At 50.2% G+C, this 22,848-nt stretch overlaps 1 protein-coding gene across 3 annotated transcripts in view; it reads left to right on the forward strand.

The window, feature by feature from the left end:
- The window catches only part of radil2a (Ras association and DIL domains 2a), a 121,033-nt gene extending 99,813 nt beyond the window's left edge, over window positions 1–21,220 (forward strand). For all 3 annotated transcript variants that reach the window (XM_088000781.1, XM_088000783.1, XM_088000782.1), the window contains 3 exons: window positions 4,105–4,205; window positions 19,985–20,124; window positions 20,637–21,220. In XM_088000781.1, the coding sequence (XP_087856907.1) occupies window positions 4,105–4,205; window positions 19,985–20,124; window positions 20,637–20,766 (371 nt within the window). In that variant the 3' untranslated portion in view covers window positions 20,767–21,220. The remainder of the gene's footprint in view (window positions 1–4,104; window positions 4,206–19,984; window positions 20,125–20,636) is intronic.
- Window positions 21,221–22,848: the final 1,628 nt, after the last annotated feature.

Genomic DNA, 22,848 nt, shown 5'->3' on the forward strand with positions numbered 1-22,848 from the left:
TTCCCAAGAACTATCATTATCAGAAATTTGACCACTTGAAACTTTTCCAAACTGGGACTTGGAGCTTTTTAACCTGGGAAAGAAGCCAACAGGAACAGGGATGAGAAGCTCTGAAACAGTGGGGTGTACATTATTGCCCCAATATCATGAGGATTATCTATTCAGAACATTCCAAAAACAAACACTAAGTGAACATCTCTATTCTTCCATTGCCAAGAATTTGGGCTGAGTGTTAGTGAATGTGAGGTTGGCGCTGGGCTGGGTTTGTGAGAGAGGTTATTGAAATCTTATTGATGTTGTAAAAGCTGAGGTTATATGGACCTTGGTTCATACTTTGCTTAAACTGAACTAACTTAAACCGCTAGCTGCAGGGTCACAGATAGATCAAGAAGACAAAAGTGCAGATACCTTGGTCCTCTCATTCTTTTCTGCTCACCTCTCTGATTTACTCTGTGTTTCGGTCTGTGCACATTTTTCATCTTTCACTCTGTATCTCTTTTCCTTTCTTTATCTAGCTGTTCACTTGGTAACACTGATACAGTCAATGCACAAAGTTCGGTACCATTCACAACTCTTCAGATACTAAAGCAGTCCATGACCAAATGTAGCAAGTTCTGGACAATATCCAGGTTGGGCTGTCAAGTGATAAATAACATTCATGTCACACACAAGTGCCAAGCAATGACCATTTCTAACAAGAGACAGTCTAACCAGCTCCCCCTGACATTCAATAGTGTTTTCATCACTGAATCCCCCATTCCCAACATCCTGGAGGTTACCAATAACCAAAAACTAAATTGGACTAATCACATAAACACAGTGTCTATAAGAGAAGGCCAGAAGCTAGAATACTGCCGTGACTAATTCATCTCCAATTCCCCAAAGTCTGTCCACCACCTACAAGGCACAAGTCAGGAGTGGGATGGAATACTCCCCACTTGCCTGGATGGGGGCAGCTCCAACAATACTCAAGAAGCTCAACACTATCCAGCAGCCCACTTGATTCCCATCACATCTACCACCTTTGATATTCACTCCTTCTACCACTGATACTCAGACATAATCGTGGGTAGTGTTGCACAGAAAGTCACTGTGTCTTCTTTAGACAGTACCTTCAAAACACGCAATCACTTCCACCTGGAAGGTCAAGGCCAGCAGATACATGGCAACACCACCATCTGCAAATTCCCCTGAAAACCACTCTCCATTCAGACTTGGAAATTTATCACCGTTCCTTCATTATTACTGTGTCAAACTCCTGGAATTCCCCCGCTAAGGGCATTATAGCAGCAGTTCAAGAAGGCAGCTCCCCAGCACAGTCTCAATAGGTAATAAATGCTGGCTGATTCAGGGACAGTTGTTCCCTCTCAGTCAGAAGGTTCACGTTCCACTTTGGAGACTCAAGCACAATCATCTAAGCTGAAACAAAAACAGAGAGTACAACATAACTCACCGTTCTGGTAGCATCTGTGGAGAGAGGGATGGAGTTAACATTTCGGGTCCAGTGATCCCTCTTCATTATCTAAGCTGATGCTCCTCATGGACAAAAAAACCCTTTCACACAGTATAGTGACCAGTAAAGGAATTCTCACTGGTATCCTGACCAATATTTATCTCTCAACCAAAAGCATAAAGCTGATTATGTTAGTGTGGCTACATTGCTGTTTAAGGAATCTCTGTATGTACAGATTGGCTGCTTAATTTCCTGCATTCCCGCGTGACTACTCTCTCTGTCTCTCCCTCTCTGTGTGTGTTTCTCTCTGTCTCTCCCTCTGTGTGTGTGTTTCTCTCTGTCTCCCTCTGTATGTGTGTTTCTCTCTGTCTCTCCCTCTGTGTGTGTGTTTCTCTCTGTCTCTCCATCTCTGTATGTGTTTCTCTCTGTCTCTCCCTCTGTGTGTGTTTCTCTGTCTCTCCCTCTGTGTGTATGTTTCTCTCTGTCGCTCCCTCTGTATGTGTGTTTCTCTCTGTCTCTCCATCTCTGTGTGTGTTTCTCTCTGTCTCTCCCTCTGTGTGTATGTTTCTCTCTGTCGCTCCCTCTGTATGTGTGTTTCTCTCTGTCTCTCCATCTCTGTGTGTGTTTCTCTCAGTCTCTCCATCTCTGTGTGTGTTTCTCTCTGTCTCTCCCTCTGTATGTGTTTCTCTCTGTCTCTCCCTCTGTGTGTATGTTTCTCTCTGTCTCTCCATCTCTGTGTTTCTCTCTGTCTCTCCCTCTCTGTGTGTGTTTCTCTCTGTCTCTCCCTCTGTGTGTGTTTCTCTCTGTCTCTCCCTCTGTGTGTATGTTTCTCTCTGTCTCTCCATCTCTGTGTGTTTCTCAGTCTCTCCATCTCTGTGTGTGTTTCTCTCTGTCTCTCCCTCTGTGTGTGTGTTTCTCTCTGTCTCTCCCTCTGTGTGTGTGTTTCTCTCTGTCTTTCCCTCTGTGTGTGTTTCTCTCTGTCTCTCCCTCTGTGTGTGTGTGTGTTTCTCTCTGTCTCTCCCTCTGTGTGTGTGTTTCTCTCTGTCTCTCCCTCTGTGTGTGTGTGTTTCTCTCTGTCTCTCCCTCTGTGTGTGTGTGTTTCTCTCTGTCTCTCCCTCTGTGTGTATGTTTCTCTCTGTCTCTCCCTCTAAGTGTGTTTCTCTCTGTCTCTCCTCTGTGTGTGTGTTTCTCTCTGTCTCTCCTCTGTGTGTGTGTGTTTCTCTCTGTCTCTCCCTCTGTGTGTGTTTCTCTCTGTCTCTCCCTCTCTGTGTGTGTTTCTCTCTGTCTCTCCCTCTGTGTGTGTTTCTCTCTGTCTCTCCCTCTGTGTGTATGTTTCTCTCTGTCTCTCCATCTCTGTGTGTTTCTCAGTCTCTCCATCTCTGTGTGTGTTTCTCTCTGTCTCTCCCTCTGTGTGTGTGTTTCTCTCTGTCTCTCCCTCTGTGTGTGTGTTTCTCTCTGTCTTTCCCTCTGTGTGTGTTTCTCTCTGTCTCTCCCTCTGTGTGTGTGTGTGTTTCTCTCTGTCTCTCCCTCTGTGTGTGTGTTTCTCTCTGTCTCTCCCTCTGTGTGTGTGTGTTTCTCTCTGTCTCTCCCTCTGTGTGTGTGTGTTTCTCTCTGTCTCTCCCTCTGTGTGTATGTTTCTCTCTGTCTCTCCCTCTAAGTGTGTTTCTCTCTGTCTCTCCTCTGTGTGTGTGTTTCTCTCTGTCTCTCCTCTGTGTGTGTGTGTTTCTCTCTGTCTCTCCCTCTGTGTGTGTTTCTCTCTGTCTCTCCCTCTGTGTGTGTGTTTCTCTCTGTCTCTCCCTCTGTGTGTGTGTTTCTCTCTGTCTCTCCCTCTGTGTGTGTTTCTCTCTGTCTCTCCATCTCTGTGTGTGTTTCTCTCTGTCTCTCCCTCTGTGTATGTGTGTTTCTCTCTGTCTCTCCCTCTGTGTGTGTTTCTCTCTGTCTCTCCTCTGTGTGTGTGTTTCTCTCTGTCTCTCCCTCTGTGTGTGTGTGTTTCTCTCTGTCTCTCCCTCTGTGTGTGTTTCTCTCTGTCTCTCCCTCTGTGTGTGTGTTTCTCTCTGTCTCTCCCTCTGTGTGTGTGTTTCTCTCTGTCTCTCCATCTCTGTGTGTGTTTCTCTCTGTCTCTCCCTCTCTGTGTGTGTGTTTCTCTCTGTCTCTCCCTCTCTGTGTGTGTGTTTCTCTCTGTCTCTCCCTCTGTGTGTGTGTGTTTCTCTCTGTCTCTCCCTCTGTGTGTGTGTGTTTCTCTCTGTCTCTCCCTCTGTGTGTGTTTCTCTCTGTCTCTCCCTCTGTGTGTGTTTCTCTCTGTCTCTCCCTCTGTGTGTATGTTTCTCTCTGTCTCTCCATCTCTGTGTGTGTTTCTCTCTGTCTCTCCCTCTGTGTGTGTGTGTTTCTCTGTCTCTCCCTGTGTGTGTGTGTGTTTCTCTCTGCCTCTCCCTCTCTGTCTCTTTGTCTCCCTCCCTCCCTCCCCAGGTATGTTTCTAGAAGTATCTAGCCTTTTCAGCCCTGCATTTCTATTTCTGTGTATTTTTGTTTCTTTGATCTTTCTCCTTGTGGGTATCTCTAATCCTGCTCCATAGCAAGTGCTGAGAGGCAGTGCAGTGACTTGCACCATGAGCTGTGGTTAGATTGACTTGCACTCTGCTTTTTCTCTCTAGATAGCTACAGTCAGCAGAAGAGTGAGCCAGGTGATGAGGTCTTCACTGTCAACTTAGAAAGAGGGCCTCATGGCCTCGGTCTGGCATTAGTGGATGGACTGGTGAGAAAAACACTTTACTGCAAACCTTACTTTTCCTAATTGACTAACCTAATTCTGTAACCTGGAAACAAACACCCTAATTACAGTATATGTCTCAAACTCAAGCAGGGTAATTGTTACTCACTGTGTCAAGGTTACAGTGTTCCTGTTAATTCTGGTTAGGGTAACTTTTTGACCTGTAGTCGCTGTTGTAATCATAGATTCACAGAATTGTTACAGCAAACGAAGGCCATTCTTCCTATGTTGGGTCACTGCAAGAACAGCTCAGTGATTCCCCCTCACAGCCCTTACCCTGCAGTTGTGCAGGCTCCTTCTACTCAGCTCATTATCCAGTTTCTTCTTGAAAGCTATAATGCAAACTGCTTCTACCGTCCTCTCCATGTCCTCCTGATCCCAACCATTCGCTCTGTGAAAGGTTTCTGCGCACATTTCTCTTGCTACTTTTATTGGTCATCTAAATCTGGGTCCTCTTCTCAATCCTTTCACCAATGGGTACAGTTTCTCTCCCCAGCTCCTCATAGAGTCATGAAGATGTACAGCATGGAAACAGACCTTTCAGTCCAACCCGCCCATGCTGACCAGATATCCCAACCCAATCTAGTCCCACCTGCCAGCACCCGGCCCATATCCCTCCAAACCCTTCCTATTCATATACCCATCCAAATGCCTCTTAAATGTTGCAATTGTACCAGCCTCCACCACATCCTCGGGCCAAGATTAGTTGTGAATTTCACTGTTTGTAAATTTCCCCAGATGCACTCCGATGTCCAAGGCGGTAACTGTGCAGGTTCTCTCTCTCTCTCTCTTTCTCTCTCTCCCCTGCACTGTCCTCACAATGCCCTTCCTTTGTCTGCTCTTCTCCCTTTTAAAACTGCTGTTGTTTTGACTTTTTTTTCCCAAAGTTCCAAACCAATGCAACTGCATATAAAACAGTAATTGCTGCTCCTGGAATTCGAGGAAATCACCTCCAGCACCTAAAATACCTCAAAAAAAGGAGCAGCTCTTACAGCCAGAAATTTTTCCCATCCTCCATCTTGGATTACCCACTTTCATGATTTTGACTATTTCTGTCTAATGTCCTCACAGCCTCCTCTTGTCGAAGGGAAACAATGTCTCCATCTTCAGTCTTTCCCTAAAACTGAAGTCCATCATCCAGGAACAATTCTCGCCAATCTCTCTAACATCCTTCCTCAAGTCAGTGCCCAGGGCTGGTCACAATACTTCATTTGAGGCTGAAACAGTGTTGCACATAATTTGAACATAATTTGCTGGGCACTGTTTCCTCCCTCCCTTTGTACTCTGTGCCGTGGAGCTAAACAGATCAAAGGATCTGGGGGGCAAGTGGGAACAGGCTTTTGAGTTGGATTGACGGCCAAGATCATAATAAATGACACTGATCCAGAACTGATAGGATTTTGAAAGACAGTCATTAATGCATTTTTTGCTCTAAAGCAACCTCTTTCAACAATTTGGGATGTAGATAATTCCAAAGTTTTTTCAACTTTCACTCCATAAGACAATAAGATCATATCCATTAATACCTCCAGTAATTTTTTAAACGGATTTAATTTTTTTTCAGTTCCTCATTTATACTAGTTCCTTGAATCTATGATTTCTTGCAGATTCCTTTCTCCATGAGAACAGACACAAAGCAACTATTTACTGCTATTCCTATTAAAAATTATTTCACTGTGCCTATAATGGACTCACATTTGTCTTTGCAAATCTGTTTATACAATTTTAGAAGCTTTGACATCACTTTTTATGTTTCTATAGAGTTTACACTCATTCTATTCTCTGTTGTTTAGTTTCTTGATCTTCCTTTTGCTGAATTCTGAATTGTTCCTGATCCTCAGGCTTATTACTGTTTTGGCAACATTGTAAACCTCCTCCTTCGATCTAATATAATCTTAGTGGCTTTTGTTAGTTCGAGCTGACTCCCTTTTCCAGTTGGGTTTTTGAATCCTAAAGGAATGTATCTTTGTTGTAAACTGAATCTTTGTTTTAAACACTACCTATTGCCTGAACAGTGTCAAACCTTTTAATGTCTTTTCCCAAACGCCCACAGCCAGCTTGTCCATCATCCTTTGCTCAGAATTAGGAGCCTAGTTTTGGAATGATCTGCATCATTTACAAATTTAAATGGTAACTTCTTCACTACTAAGGTCAATTTTCCCTTTTCACAAAAACACACTTGTTCCATGTTTTAACTTTGTTTGATGTTGGCATTTTTTTCAGCTGCCTTCCATTTTGTTTACAACTTCTCAACTTCCCAGAAGCAGCTTTGTTTTGCTCGTGTCTGAATTGTCTCTCATGCTGCCACTTCCCTAACAGGAGGCGAGTGGAAACCCTCTGAAGTAGCTGGAAATTGACCTGTGTGAATATTTCTCTGGGTCTTCCCTACTGGCCTGCTAGTCAGGATTCAGTGCTCTCACTGCTGAGACCCAGTTTGATTCCCGGTCACAGAATGACGACTTACCACTTTGATTATAGAGTCCTAGAGATGGACAGCACAGAAACAGACCCTTTTTGGTGTGAAATAATTCCTTCTGGTCTCGTTAAAGGTGTAACTGTTTACCTCATGCAGGTCCTACTTGCCTCTGAATTAGTCCCAAAGCCCCAGCAACCTAAAGCCCTTCTTTCTTCAGCAGTTCTCCATTTTCAGCCTAGTTCACTCTTGCTGATTGTGGTCTGATGAGCACGTGGTGCTGGGAGTGATCCCAGGATTACTGCTTCTGAACTCCTGCTTTCCATCTCTTTCCTAGCCCCTTAAACTTAGCTTTCAGAATCTCATCCCATTTGTGATAACCCTCTGTATATCCCTCATCAGTCCCACTTCGCTTGTTCCTATCTACAGTGTATATGCAAATTGAAGAATTTTATATTCCTGTTTATCTTAACAATGTGGGAAATACAGCAACCTTCCAGCAATAGTGGTATGACAGTATCGGAAAGTCAGCTGTTGCAGTTTGAGTTGAGGGATAGTCAGGGCTCAGGGACATTGCCTTATTCTTCCTTCAGGTCAGTGCTGTGGCATCTTTTCATCGAGAGGCAGTGGGCACGGTGTGTCTTGCCCTCGGGGTTAGCTGACAACTGAGCCCTTTTCCCATTTCCTGGAGACTCCATCCCCAACTGGGACAGAAGGTGATGGGGGCGGGGGTAGGCAAAGCTCACACTGAGCACCACAGTCAAGCTGTCACTTGGGACGACTGGAACAGAGATTCAGCTGGAGAGGGTCCAGGTGCATGTGGGACCTGAGTGTACACGGATCTGGTTGTATATGGGGCCTGGGTGTACAGGGATCTGGGTGTATATGGGGCTTGGGTGTACAGGGATCTGGGTGTATATGGTATCTGGGTGTACAGGGATCTGGGTGTATATGGGATCCAGGTGTATATGGGATCCAGGTGTATATGGGATCTAGGTGTATATGGGATCTGAGTGTATATGGGGCCTGGGTGTACAGGGATCTGGGTGTATATGGTATCTGGGTGTACAGGGATCTGGGTGTATATGGGATCTGGATGTACAGGGATCCGGGTGTATATGGGATCCAGGTGTATATGGGATCCAGGTGTATATGGGATCCAGGTGTATATGGGATCTAGGTATATATGGGATCTGAGTGTGTATGGGGCCTGGGTGTACAGGGATCTGGGTGTATATGGTATCTGGGTGTACAGGGATCTGGGTGTATATGGGATCTGGATGTACAGGGATCTGGCTGTACAGGGTTACGGGTGTATGGGGATCTGGGTGTAGATGTGTCCTGGGTGTATATGGGATCTTGTTGTGCAGGGATCTGGGTGTATATGGGATCTTGGTGTGCAGGGATCTGGGTGTATATGGGATCTTGGTGTGCAGGGATCTGGGTGTATATGGGATCTGGGTGTACATGGGGCCGGGGTGTACAGGGATCTGGGTGTATATGGTATCTGGGCGTACAAGGATCCGGGTGTATATGGGATCTGGTTGTACAGGGATCTGGCTGTACAGGGTTACGGGTGTATAGGGGATCTGGGTGCCTATGGGATCTTGGTGTGCAGGGATCTGGGTGTATATGAGATCTGGATGTATATGGGGCCGGGGTGTACAGGGATCTAGGTGTATATGGGATCTGTGTGTACAGGGATCTGGGTGTATATGGTATCTGGGTATACAGGGATCTGGGTGTACAGGGATCTGGATGTACATGGATCTGGGTGTATATGGGACCTAGGTGTGTATGGGACCTGGGTGTACAGCACAGATGCCACAGCACTGACCTGAAGGAAGAATAAGGCAATGTCCCTGAGCCCTGACTATCCCTCAACTCAAACTGCAACAGCTGACTTTCCGATACTGTCATACCACTATTGCTGGAAGGTTGCTGCATTTCCCACATTGTTAAGATAAACAGGAATGTAAAATTCTTCAATTTGCATATACACTGTAGATAGGAACAAGCGAAGTGGGACTGATGAGGGATATACAGAGGGATATCACAAATGGGATGAGATTCTGAAAGCTAAGGTGAAGGGGCTAGGAAAGAGATGGAAAGCAGAATCTGGCTGTACAGGGATACGGGTGTATAGGGGATCCGGGTGTATGGGGATCTGGGTGTAGATGTGTCCTGAGTGTATATGGGATCTCGGTGTGCAGGGATCTGGGTGTATATGGGGCCTGGGTGTATATGGGATCTGGGTATACAGGGATCTGGGTGTATATGGGGCCGGGGTGTACACGGATCTGGGTGTATATGGGTCCTGGGTGTATATGGGATCTTGGTGTGTAGGGATCTGGGTGTATAGGGTTCTGGTGTATATGGGGCCGGGGTATACAGGGATCTTGGTGTATATGGGGCCTGAGTGTATATAGGGCCTGGGTGTACAGAGATCTGTGTGTATATGGGATCTGGGTGTATCTGGGATCTGGGTGTACAGGGATCTGGGTGTACAGGGATCTGGGTGTATCTGGGATCTATGTGTATCTGGGATCTGGGTGTACAGAGATCTGGGTGTATATGGGATCTATGTGTACAGGGATCTGGGTGTATATGGTGTACAGGATACAAGGATCTGGGTGTATATGGAGCCTGGGTGTACAGGGATCTAGGTGTATATGGGATCCATGTGTATCTGGGATCTGGGTATACAGGGATCTGGGTGTATATGGGATCTGGGTGTACAGGGATCTGGGTGTATCTGGGATCTGGGTGTACAGGGATCTGGGTGTATATGGTGTACAGGGTCAGCTGTACAAGGAAGGACATGTGTGTATCTGTCAGATATTGCTGTAACCTCCATGGAGACCAGTAATGGATTAAACATCTTCACTCTCATTGGGGGTTTGACCAAACAGCACCTGGAAGTGGGATCAGAGCAGAAATGCTGAACTGCACTAAATGAATCGCTCCTTTGACAGACTCAGTGGGCCAAATGGCCTCTTTCTGCACTGGGACAATTTGCTGCTTCAGAGTGAGAACTTGGTTAGGATCCAAGCTCAGGTTCAGACCTGTGCTGTTAAAAAGACAGGTGCATTTACATAGCACCTTCAATAACCTTAGCATGTCCCAAAGTACTTCTCATCCAATAAAGTACTTTTGGAGTGTAGTCACTACGTAAGGTAAAGTTAAAAAGTGGCAGCCGGTGTGTGCACTGTAAGATCCCACAAAGAGCAGTGTGATAATGACCGGAGAATCTCTGTTTATCAGAGTGGTTCAGTGTCTAATGTTGGCCAGGACTCTGGGAACAGCCTCCTGCATCTCTTCCAGTGTTGGCTGTGGGATCCTTGCACCTGCAGCAGGCTCCGTACCCTCTCAGCACAGCTCCATGAAGTTTCTGGGAATAAGTACAGAGGATACCAGCATCCGGGATGTGTTGGGAGTGAATGATCAGATAGGACAGTCTATTCCTGTTTCAGACATTGGCCAGTGAGCAGACTTTCCATTGTGAATTGGAGGAAGTTGTTACCTTGACAACGCTCTGATTTGGAGCTTAGTTCTGGAATCTAACGGAATTCCGTCCTCCTGATGATTTATAAACTGCATCAGAACTAAAAGGGGGCAGGGTGGAGCCTGGCCCCATTGCTGGGGTAAAGGGAAGCTTCTGCTGTGGAGAGCCAGGCTTCTGGCTGGAGTTAATGATTCCACATCAATCTTACAGATTCCACACAGCCAGAGCCCTTCAGGAGAACAAAACCAGCCAGAACAAGCTCAGTGGCTTCAACCCGACAGAAAAACCCCTTCACCAACTCCAACATCTGAGTGCGTTTGTTTACTCAATGATAGTGGGATTTTAAAAAACCCAACAGTGAGATCTGTAGCCTGAATGTGGAGCAAGATCACGGCCGAGACTTCACTGATTGAATGGTGCTGACCACGGCATTGCCATCACCCGCTCACCCCCCTCACCCTCATCCCGCTCACCCTCCTCACCCTCACCCCCTCACCCTCCCCCTCCCCCTCACCCTCATCCCGCTCACCCTCCTCACCCTCACCCCCTCACCCTCCCCCTCCCCCTCACCCTCACCCCCCCTCACCCTCACCCCCTCCCCCTCCCCCTCACCCTCCTCACCCTCGCCCCCTCACCCTCGCCCCCCTCACCCTCACCCCCCTCACCCTCACCCCCCTCACCCTCGCCCCCCTCACCCTCACCCCGCTCACCATCACCCTCTCACCCTCATCCCCTCACCCTCCCCACCCTCACCCCTCACCCTCCCCCTCACCTTCACCCCCTCACCCTCAAACCCTTCACCCTCACGACCCTCACCCTCATCCTCCCTCCTCACCCTCAAACCCTTCACCCTCGCCCCTTCACCCCCTCACCCTCAAACCTCTCACCCTCACGACCCTCACCCTCACCCTCCATCCTCACCCTCAAATCCCTCACCCTCACACACCTCACCCTCATCCCCCTCACCTTCACCCTCATCCCCCTCACCCCTCACCCTCATCCCCCCTCATCACCCTCACCCTCACCCCCTCACCCTCAAATCCCTCATCATTACCCCCTCACCATCACCTCCCTCACCCCCTCACACTCACCCCCTCACCCCCTCACACACACCCTCAACGCCCTTACCATCACCCCCCTCACCCTCACCCCCTCACCCTCACTCCCTCACCCTCACCCCCTCACCCTCACCTCCTCACCCTCACCCTCACCCTCACCCCCTCACCCCCCTCACCCTCACCTCCTCACCCTCACCCCCCTCTCCCTCACCTCCTCACCCTCACCCCCTCACCCCCCTCACCCTCACCCCCTCACCATCACCCCCTCACCCCCTCACCCTCACCCCCTCACCCTCACCCCCTCACCCTCATTCCCTCACACTCATTCCCTCACACTCACTCCCTCACACTCACCCCCTCACACTCACCCCCTCATCCTCAACCCCCACACCCTCACCCCCTCACCCGCACCTTCAAACCCCTCACCATCACCCTCCTCACCCTCACCCCCTCACCCTCCTCACCCCCTCACCCTCACCCCCTCACCCTCACCCCCTCACCCTCAAATCCCTCATCATTACCTCCTCACCATCACCTCCCTCACCCCCTCACCCTCACCCCCTCACCCTCAAATCCCTCATCATTACCTCCTCACCATCACCTCCCTCACCCCCTCACCCTCACCCCCTCACCCTCAATCCCCTCACCCTCACCCCCTCACGCTCACCTCACCCTCACTCCCTCACCCTCACCCCCTCACCTTCACCCCCTCACCCTCACCCCCCTCACCCTCACCCCCTCACCATCACTCCCTCACCCTCACCCCCTCACCATCACGCCCTCACCCTCACCCCCTCACCCTCAAATCCCTCATCATTACCTCCTCACCATCACCTCCCTCACCCCCTCACCCTCAATCCCCTCACCCTCAATCCCCTCACCCTCACCCCCTCACGCACACCTCACCCTCACCCCCTCACCCTCACCCCCTCACCCTCACCCTCACCCCCTCACCCTCACCCCCTCACCTTCACCCCCTCACCCTCACCCCCCTCACCCTCACCCCCTCACCATCACTCCCTCACCCTCACCCCCTCACCATCACGCCCTCACCCTCACCGCCTCACCCTCACTCCCTCATCCTCACCCCCTCATCCTCACCCCCTCATCCTCACCCCCTCGCCCTCACCCCCTCGCCCTCACCCCCTCACCCCCACCCCCTCATCCTCACCCTGTCACCCTCACCCCCCTCACCCTCAAACCCCTCACAATCATCCCCCTCACCCTCACCCTCCCACCCTCCACTCCGTCACCCCAGCACTGTTTCAATCCCTCCTTATTGCCCCTGCTGCCTTTACTCCAGGATGTCAAGACTGAGAATAATCTTGGTGATGTTGGTTGGGGTGGAGGGGGTTTCTCCTGTTTCTCTGAGGGAGGGTCAGGGTCAAAGATCTGACTCCGAATCAATAAGGAGATAATCAGCTGACAGACAAACGGATCCTGGATCCTGAGGGCGGAGCTGGGTAAAGTGGCTGATACAGGAGCTGTGGCTGATACCCAAAGGAGGGGGAGCTGATTTCCGGAACTTGGAGCAGGATGTCTGGAGGAAGATTCTGGAAGAGGAAAGGAGAGAATGTGCAACTGTTTAATACCATCAAAACATTGTTGAGTCAATTGGGAAAGCAAATCTTAGCAGGACTAATACACTTAATGGAAAGGTCCTAGGGAGTGTTGCTGAACAAAGAGACCTTGGAGTGCAGGTTCATAGCTCCTTGAAAGTGGAGTCGCAGGTAGATAGGATAGTGAAGAAGGCGTTTGGTATGCTTTTCTTTATTGGTCAGAGTATTCAGTACAGGAGTTGGGAGGTCATGTTGCGGCTGTACAGGACATTGGTTAGGCCACTGTTGGAATATTTTGTGCAATTCTGGTCTCCTTCCTATCGGAAAGATGTTGTGAAACTTGAAAGGGTTCAGAAAAGATTTACAAGGATGTTGCCAGGGTTGGAGGGTTTGAGCTATAGGGAGAGGCTGAACAGGCCGGGGCTGTTTTCCCTGGAGTGTCGGAGGCTGAGGGGTGACCTTATAGAGGTTTACAAAATTATGAGGGGCATGGAGAGGATAAATAGACAAAGTCTTTTCCCTGGGGTGGGGGAGAACTAGAAGGCATGGAAAAATTGGACTGAAGGGTCTGTTTCCTGCTGTACATCTCTATGACTCTATAAATGCAAATTTGGAGTTACAGCCCAGTAACACCATGTCAAGCTGTCTCAGACTGTAGTGTCCCACTGACTTACTGACTGTACCACCATCCTATAGGGTGGCCTGTACTAATCTCCTGCAGCCTGCAGAATGCACATCTCAATTGGACTGTACCCATCTTGCAAAGTGTCCACCTGAACATTACCCTAAGATATGGGGGTGGGTGGGGTGTCGTGGAAGGGGTTGTCTGCAAAATGTAGGATAATCCTGAAGACTGTAAGGTGCCAAAAAAGAAAATGAGTTTTTTTTTTAATTTCAGATCACCATTTCCTTATTTTGCTTTTACTTATATATTAGACTGTAATGCCCCAGTGTCTGACTGTATCCGGCAGAATTTACCTTCAGTATCTGACTATATCAGGCTGTGCTGTGACCTCAGAGTCTGACTGCATCAGGCTGCACTGTCCCTCAGACTCAGGCTATACTGTGTTCTCAGTGTCTGACTGTACCAGGCTGCACTGTGCCCTCAGTGTCTGACTGTATCAGGTTGCACTGTGCCCTCAGTGTCTGGCTGTAACAGGCTGCACTGTGCCCTCAGTGTCCGGCTGTAACAAGCTGCACTGTCCCTTGGGTGTCTGACTGTATCAGGCTGCACTGTCCCTCAGACTCGAGCGTTACTGTGTCCTCAGTGTCTGACTGTATCAAACTGCACTGTGCCTTCAGTGTCCTGCACAGTGTCTGACTGTATCAGGCTGCACTGTGCCTTAATTCTCCTGCACAGTGTCTGACTGTATCAGGCAGCACTGTGCCCCAAGTGTCTGACTGTATCAGGCTGTACTATGCCCTCAGTCTCCTGCACAGTGTCTGAATGTATCAGGCTGCACTGTCCCTCAGCGTCTGATTGTATCAGGCTGCACTGTGCCTTCAGTCTCCTGCACAGTGTCTGACTGTATCAGGCTGCACTGTGCCTTCAGTCTCCTGCACAGTGTCTGACTGTATCAGGCTACACTGGGCCCTCAGTGTCTGACCGTATCAGGCTGCACTGTGCCCTCAGTGTCTGACCATATCAGGCTGCACTGTCCCTCAGTGTCTGACCGTAACAGGCTGCACTGTCCCTCAGTGTCTGACTGTATCAGGCAGCACTGTCCCTCAGTGTCTGACTGTATCAGGCTGCACTGTCCCTCAGTGTCTGACCGTATCAGGCTGCACTGTGCCCTCAGTGTCTGACCATATCAGGCTGCACTGTCCCTCAGTGTCTGACCGTAACAGGCTGCACTGTCCCTCAGTGTCTGACTGTATCAGGCTGCACTGAGCCCTCAGTGTCTGACTGTATCAGGCTGCACTGAGCCCTCAGTGTCTGACTGTATCAGGCTGCACTGTTCCTCAGTGTCTGACTGTATCAGGCTGCACTGTTCCTCAGTGTCTGACTGTATCAGGCTGCACTGTTCCTCAGTGTCTGACTGTATCAGGCTGCACTGTGCCTTCAGTCACCTGCACAGTGTCTGACTGTATCAGGCTGCACTGTGCCCTCAGTGTCTGACAGTATGAGGCTGCAGTGTGCCCCTCTGTGTCTGATTGTATCAAGCTGCACTGTGACCTCAGTGTCTGACCGTATCAGGCTGCACTGTGCCCTCAGTGTCTGACTGTATCAGGCTGCACTGTCCCTCAGTGTCTGACCGTAACAGGCTGCACTGTCCCTCAGTGTCTGACTGTATCAGGCAGCACTGTCCCTCAGTGTCTGACTGTATCAGGCTGCACTGTCCCTCAGTGTCTGACCGTATCAGGCTGCACTGTGCCCTCAGTGTCTGACCATATCAGGCTGCACTGTCCCTCAGTGTCTGACCGTAACAGGCTGCACTGTCCCTCAGTGTCTGACTGTATCAGGCTGCACTGAGCCCTCAGTGTCTGACTGTATCAGGCTGCACTGTTCCTCAGTGTCTGACTGTATCAGGCTGCACTGTTCCTCAGTGTCTGACTGTATCAGGCTGCACTGTTCCTCAGTGTCTGACTGTATCAGGCTGCACTGTGCCTTCAGTCTTCTGCACAGTGTCTGACTGTATCAGGCTGCACTGTGCCTTCAGTCACCTGCACAGTGTCTGACTGTATCAGGCTGCACTGTGCCCTCAGTGTCTGACAGTATGAGGCTGCAGTGTGCCCCTCTGTGTCTGATTGTATCAAGCTGCACTGTGACCTCAGTGTCCGACTGTATCAGGCTGCACTGTCCCTCAGTGACTGACTGTATCAGACTGCACTGTGCCCTCAGTGTCCGACAGTATGAGGCTGCAGTGTGCCCCTCTCTGTCTGACTGTATCAGGCTGCACTGTATCCTCAGTGTCTGACTGTATCAGGCTGCATTGTGCCCGCAGTCTCCTGCACAGTGTCCGACTGTATCAGGCTGCACTATCCCTCAGAGCCTGACTGTAGCAGGCTGCACTGTGCCCTCAATGTCTGACTGTATCAGGCTGCATTGTGTCGTCAGTGTCTGATTGTATCAGGCTACACTGTGTCCTCAATGTCTGACTGTATCAGGCTACACTGTGTCCTCAATGTCTGACTGTATCAGGCTGCACTGTGCCCTCATTGTCTGACTGTATCAGGCAGCACTGTGCCCTCAGTGTCTGACTGTATCAGGCTGCAGTATGCCCTCAGTGTCTGACTGTATCACGCTGCACTGTTCCTTAGTGTCTGACTATATCAGGCTGCACTGTGCCCTCAGTGTCTGACTATATCAGGCTGCACTGTGCCCTCAGTGTCTGACTGTATCAGACTGCACTGTGTCCTCAGTGTCTGACTATATCAAGCTGCACTGTTCCTCAGTGTCTGACTGTATCAGGCTGCACTGTTCCTCAGTGTCTGACTGTATCAGGCTGCACTGTGCCTTCAGTCTCCTGCACAGTGCCTGACTGTATCAGGCTGCACTGTGCCCTCAGTGTCTGACTGTATCAGGTCGCACTGTGTCTTCAGTGTCTGACTGTATCAGGCTGCACTGTGTCCTCAGTGTCTGACAGTACGAGGCTGCAGTGTGCCCCTTTATATCTGACTGTATCAGGCTGCAGTGTGCCCGCACTCTCCTGCACAGTGTCCGACTGTATCAGGCTGCACTGTCCCTCAGTGACTCACAGTATCAGGCTGCACTGTCCCTCAGTGACTGACTGTATCAGACTGCACTGTGCCCTCAGTGTCTGACTGTATCAGGCTGCAGTGTGCCTTCAGTCTCCTGCACAGTGTCTGACTGTATCAGGCTGCACTGTGCCCTCAGTGTCTGACTGTATCAGGCAGCACTGTGTCTTCAGTGTCTGACTGTATCAGGCTGCACTGTGTCTTCAGTGTCTGACAGTACGAGGCTGCAGTATGCCCCTTTGTATCTGACTGTATCAGGCTGCAGTGTGCCCGCACTCTCCTGCACAGTGTCCGACTGTATCAGGCTGCACTGTCCCTCAGTGACTGACTGTATCAGGCTGCACTGTCCCTCAGTGACTGACTGTATCAGGCTGCACTGTGCCCTCAGTGTCTGACAGTACGAGGCTGTAGTGTGCCCCTCTCTGTCTGATTGTATCAGGCTGCACTGTGTCCTCGGTGTCTGACTGTATCAGGCTGCACTGTGCCCTCAGTCTCCTGCGCAGTGTCTGATTGTATCAGGCTGCACTGTGCTCTCAGTGTCTGATTGTATCAGGCTGCACTGTGCCCTCAGTGACTGACTGTATCAGGCTGCACTGTGTCGTCAGTGTCTGATTGTATCAGGTTGCACTGTGTCCTCAATGTTTGACTGTATCAGGCTGCATTGTGCCCTCATTGTCTGACTGTATCACACAGTACTGTGCCCTCAGTGGCTGACTGTATCAGGCTGCACTGTTCCTCAGTGTCTGACTGTATCAGGCTGCACTGTCGCTCAGTGTCTGATTATATCAGGCTGCAGTGTGCCATCAGTGTCTATTTCAGGCTGCACTATGCCCTCTGTGTCTGATTGTATCAGGCTGCACTGTTCCTCAGTGTCTGACTGTATCAGGCTGCACTGTGCCTTCAGTCTCCTGCACAGTGTCTGACTGTATCAGGCTGCAGTGTGTCCGCACTCTCCTGCACAGTGTCCGACTGTATCAGGCTGCACTGTCCCTCAGTGACTGACTGAATCAGACTGCACTGTGCCCTCAGTGTCTGAAAGTATGAGGCTGCAGTGTGCCCCTTTGTATCTGACTGTATCAGGCTGCACTCTGTCCTCAGTGTCCGACTGTATCAGGCTGCACTGTGCCCTCAGTCTCCTGCGCAGTGTCTGATTGTATCAGGCTGCACTGTGCTCTCAGTGTCTGACTGTATCAGGCTGCACTGTGCCCTCAGTGACTGACTGAATCAGACTGCACTGTGCCCTCAGTGTCTGAAAGTATGAGGCTGCAGTGTGCCCCTTTGTATCTGACTGTATCAGGCTGCACTCTGTCCTCAGTGTCCGACTGTATCAGGCTGCACTGTGCCCTCAGTCTCCTGTGCAGTGTCCGACGGTATCAGACTGCACTGTGTCCTCAGTGTCTGACTGTATCAGGCTGCACTGTGTCTTCAGTGTCTGACTGTATCAGGCTGCACTGTGTCTTCAGTGTCTGACTGTATCAGGCTGCACTGTGCCCTCAGTGTCTGACTGTATCAGGCTGCATTATGCCCTCAGTGTCTGACTGTATCAGGCTGTACTGTGCCTTCAGTATCCTGCACAGTGTCTGACTGTATCAGGCTGCACTGTGTCCTCAGTGTCTGACTGTATCAGGCTGCACTGTGTCTTCAGTATCTGACTATTTCAGGCTGCACTGTGCCCTCAGTGTCTGACTGTATCAGGCCGCACTGTTCCTCAGTGTCTGACGGTATGAGGCTGCACTGTTCCTCAGTGTCTGACTATATAAGACTGCACTATTCCTCAGTGTCTGACTGTATCAGGCTGCACTGTCCCTCAGTGACTGACTGTATCAGGCTGCACTGTGCCCTCAGTGTCTGACTGTATGAGGCTGCAGTGTGCCCCTCTCGGTCTGATTGTATCAGGCTGCACTGTGTCTTCGGTGTCCGACTGTATCAGGCTGCACTGTGCCCTCAGTGCCTGACTGTATCAGGCCGCAGTGTGTCTTCAGTGTCTGACTATATCAGGCGGCACAGTGCCCTCAGTGTCTGACTGTATCAGGCTGCATTATGCCCTCAGTGTCTGACTGTATCAGGCTGCACTGTGCCTTCAGTATCCTGCACAGTGTCTGACTGTATCAGGCTGCACTGTCCCTCAGTGTCTGACTGTATCGGGCTGCACTGTGTCCTCAGTGTCTGACTGTATCAGGCTGCAGTGTGCCCTCAGTGTCTGACGATATGAGGCTGCAGTGTGCCCCTCTGTGTCTGACTGTATCAGGCTGCAGTGTGCCCGCACTCTCCTGCACAGTGTCCGACTGTATCAGGCTGCACTGTCCCTCAGTGACTGACTGTATCAGGCTGCACTGTCCCTCAGTGTCTGACTGTATCAGGCTGCAGTGTGCCATCAGTGTCTGACTATTTCAGGCTGCACTGAGCCCTCAGTGTCTGACTGTATCAGGCCGCACTGTTCCTCAGTGTCTGATTATATCAGGCTGCACTGTTCCTCAGTGTCTGACTATATAAGGCTGCACTATTCCTCAGTGTCTGACTGTATCAGGCTGCACTGTCCCTCAGTGACTGACTGTATCCGGCTGCACTGTGCCCTCAGTGTCTGACAGTACGAGGCTGCAGTGTGCCCCTCTCTGTCTGATTGTATCAGGCTGCACTGTGTCCTCGGTGGTCTGACTGTATCAGGCTGCACTGTGCCCTCAGTCTCCTGCGCAGTGTCCGACTGAAACTGACTGCACTGTGCCCTCAGTGCCTGACTGTATCAGGCCGCACTGTGCCCTCAGTGTCTGACTGTACCAGCCTGCACTGTGTCTTCAGTGTCTGACTGTATCAGGCTGCATTGTGCCCTCAGTGTCTGACTGTATCAGGGTGCACTGTCCTTCAGTGTCTGACTGTATCAGGCTGCACTCTGCCTTCAGTCTCCTGCACAGTGTCTGGCTGTATCAGGCTGCACTGTCCCTCAGTGTCTGACTGTATCAGGCTGCAGTGTGCCATCAGTATCTGACTATTTCAGGTTGCACTGTGCCCTCAGTGTCTGACTGTATCAGGCTGCACTGTTCCTCAGTGTCTGACTGTTTCAGGTTGCACTGTGCCTTCAGTCTCCCGCAGAGTGTCTGCCTGTATCAGGCTGCACTGTGCCCTCAGTGTCTGATGGTATGAGGCTGCATTGTGCCCCCCTCTGTCCAACTGTATCAGGCTGCACTGTGTCCTCAGTGTCTGACTGTATCAGGCTGCACTGTGCCCTCAGTCTCCTGCACAGTGTCTGATACTATCAGGCTGCAGTCTCCTGTACAGTGTCTGACTGTATCAGGCTGCACTGTGCCCTCAGTCTCCTGCACAGTGTCCGACTGTATCAGGCTGCACTGTCCCTCAGTGTCTGACTGTATCAGGCTGCACTGTGCCCTCAGTCTCCTGCACAGTGTCTGACACTATCAGGCTGCAGTCTCCTGTACAGTGTCTGACTGTATCAACAATGAACATGTTTATGCAGCTGAGTCATTTGAGAAGTGTGACACTTTAAGGGCTGACTATTGTGTGTCTTCACCTCACAGAAAACCCCGTTAAATCGGAGTGGGATTTACATCAAGTCGCTGGTTCCTGACTCACCAGCTGCAGGATGTCAGAGGTTGTGGCCGGGGGATCGGATCCTGGCTGTGAATGGCACCACCGTGGTGGGCCTGGATTACCAGCGGTTAGTGTTTCGGGAAGTGGGGTGAGGGCCAAAGGCTGTTTAATCAGGAGCACTCTGTCTTCAGGGCCTTTGGATAAAGTATTCACTGTGGTTTCCACACTGTCCCTGTCCTGGGAGTGTTTGATGTGGACAGTGTAGAGGAAGCTTTACTCTGTATCTAACCCCATACTGTCCCTGTCCTGGGAGTGTTTGATGTGGACAGTGTCGAGGAAGCTTTACTCTGTATCTAACCCCATACTGTCCCTGACCTGGGAGTGTTTGATGTGGACAGTGTCGAGGAAGCTTTACTCTGTATCTAACCCCACACTGTCCCTGTCCTGGGAGTGTTTGATGTGGACAGTGTAGAGGGAGCTTTACGCTGTATCTAACCCCACACTATCCCTGACCTGGGAGTGTTTGATGTGGACAGTGTAGAGGGAGCTTTACTCTGAGGGTGCTGGTAATTGGGAAGCTGCTGCCTCTGGATGTTAGTTGCATTCCGATTCACACTCAGTCTCTGTTTGTAAACCTAGAGCACGGGAGCTGCTCAGATCGTCTGGAAACAAACTGTGTCTCCTGGTGGCAAAGTCTGATTCGGAGATGGCAATGAAAGTGTTAACATCGAGCAGCTATTCTGACTGGAGCAGAGATGGGAAACGCTAAAGCCAGTGAGGGACAGTGCGGACCCTGCGACTGCCTGGAGGTGTTTGCAGAAAGCAAAGATATATTTCAATATTTAAGTCCAGTTGCCGTGTTGTACTGGGGGCATGACCATCGAGTGGGTTAGTGTTGGTACCTGCCCACTCACTATCACTGCCACAGCATTAACCCTTTGACCAATGTACTGAGCTCGGGAACTCCTGGGGAATATGGAGCAGGGTTCCCCAGCATTATGGGTATGGTGAGGGGGGGGCAATCCCTGGGATTGAGGGGCATTTTACGAGATTGCCGATCAGAACAGCAGAGGAATCTTTGTAACCCTACCCCATGATAATGTCACAGGCTCCTGTTTACCCCACTCCCCCCTCTACCCCCCCACCCACCCACCACAGGCACCTGTTTACCCCACTCCCCCCCTTTACCCCCCACCGCAGGCTCCTGTTTACCCCACTCCCCCTCTACCCCCCACCCCAAGACTCCTGTGTAAACCCCCCCCCCCGCCACACACATTACTCTGGGGTTGGAGTGTGATGCTCTGCTTGGAATGACGTTGAAACACGGAGCGAGAGGAGATGATGTTGAGAGTGGGCTGGATCTCGGAGTGGGTTTTGGTTGGGATTTGGTGCCAGGAGTTTGGGAAGAACAGTTTTTAAAGTTACAGTTGACCTTGTTCCGGGTGTTTGTTACTGCCTGCTGTTGTTGTTATTGATGTTTAACACAGATTCTGATAATCCCCAGTTCCCCCGCACCCCCACATATCTAATAAAATGTTATTGGCATGTTACTTGGTGTCGGAGACTCGCTGGTCACAGAGCCTGGTATAGAGCACACTGCATTCGGACTGCCCCATATCTGTCTGTCATCCAGACCCACTGGAAGGCAAATCCAGACACATTATTGTTTATGACATGATCAGGCTCCAAATCCAGAGTGGTTTGTATAGCAACACATGGAATTGGCTACAATCACCGAACTTGGTTATCCAACATATTTGACTTTGATTTCTGCTCAGCCTGATTTAACCTCACCACCAATTCCACTGTTGACTTCCTCCTGTTTCCCACGAGGACATGGTGACGCAAGCCAGCAGGTCACACAAAATATTTTGTTTCTGTGTTTGTAACAGATTTTTCTGACCAACTAGATGAGCCTAGATTCCCTACAGTGTTGAACCAGGCCCTTCGGCCCAACAAGTCCACACCGACCCTCCAAAGAGTAACCTACCCATACCCATTTCCATATGACTAATGCACCTAACACTGTGGGCAATTTAGCGTGGCCAATTCACCTAATCTGCACATCTTTGGACTGTGGGAGGAAACCGGAGCACCCGGAGGAAACCCACACAGACACGGGGAGAAGGTGCAAACTCCACACAGTCAGTTGCCTGAGGCTGGAATCGAACCTGGGTTGCTGGCGCTGTGAGGCTGCAGATCTAACGACTGATTCACATCACTGGAATGTTGGAAGCAGTGCCAGTCAAACCCACAACTGTCTGCACTCCAAGAAAACAGCCACAACTTGCTGCCCTCTGCAGTCTACAGTGAAGACTGGCACTGTTTCCTATTACAGTGTGGACTGGCACTGTTTTACATTACAGTGCGGTCTGGCAATGTTTCCTATTACAATGCAGACTGATACTGTTTCCCATTATAGTGAGGTCTGGCACTGTTTCCCATTACAGTGCGGACTGACACTGTTTTCCATTACAGTGCGGAGTGGCACTTTTTCCCATTACAGTGCAGACTGGTACTGTTTCTCATTACAGTGCGGACTGACACTGTTTCCCATTATAGTGTGGACTGACACTGTTTTCCATTACAGTGTGGACTGGCACTGTTTTCCATTACAGTTAGGTCTGGCACTATTTCCCATTACAGTGCAGACTGACGTTTCACATTACAGTGAGGTCTGACACTGTTTCTCATTACAGTGAGGTCTGACACTGTTTCCCATTGCAGTGAGGTCTGACACTGTTTCTCATTGCGGTGAGGTCTGACACTGTTTCCCATTGCAGTGTGGTCTGACACTGTTTCTCATTGCGGTGAGGTCTGACACTGTTTCCCATTGCAGTGTGGACTGACA

The sequence above is a fragment of the Chiloscyllium plagiosum genome, unplaced genomic scaffold (genome assembly GCF_037043375.1).
Source record: "Chiloscyllium plagiosum isolate Xiang-an unplaced genomic scaffold, Cpla_swu_hap1 HiC_scaffold_25, whole genome shotgun sequence".
Taxonomy (NCBI): domain Eukaryota; kingdom Metazoa; phylum Chordata; class Chondrichthyes; order Orectolobiformes; family Hemiscylliidae; genus Chiloscyllium; species Chiloscyllium plagiosum.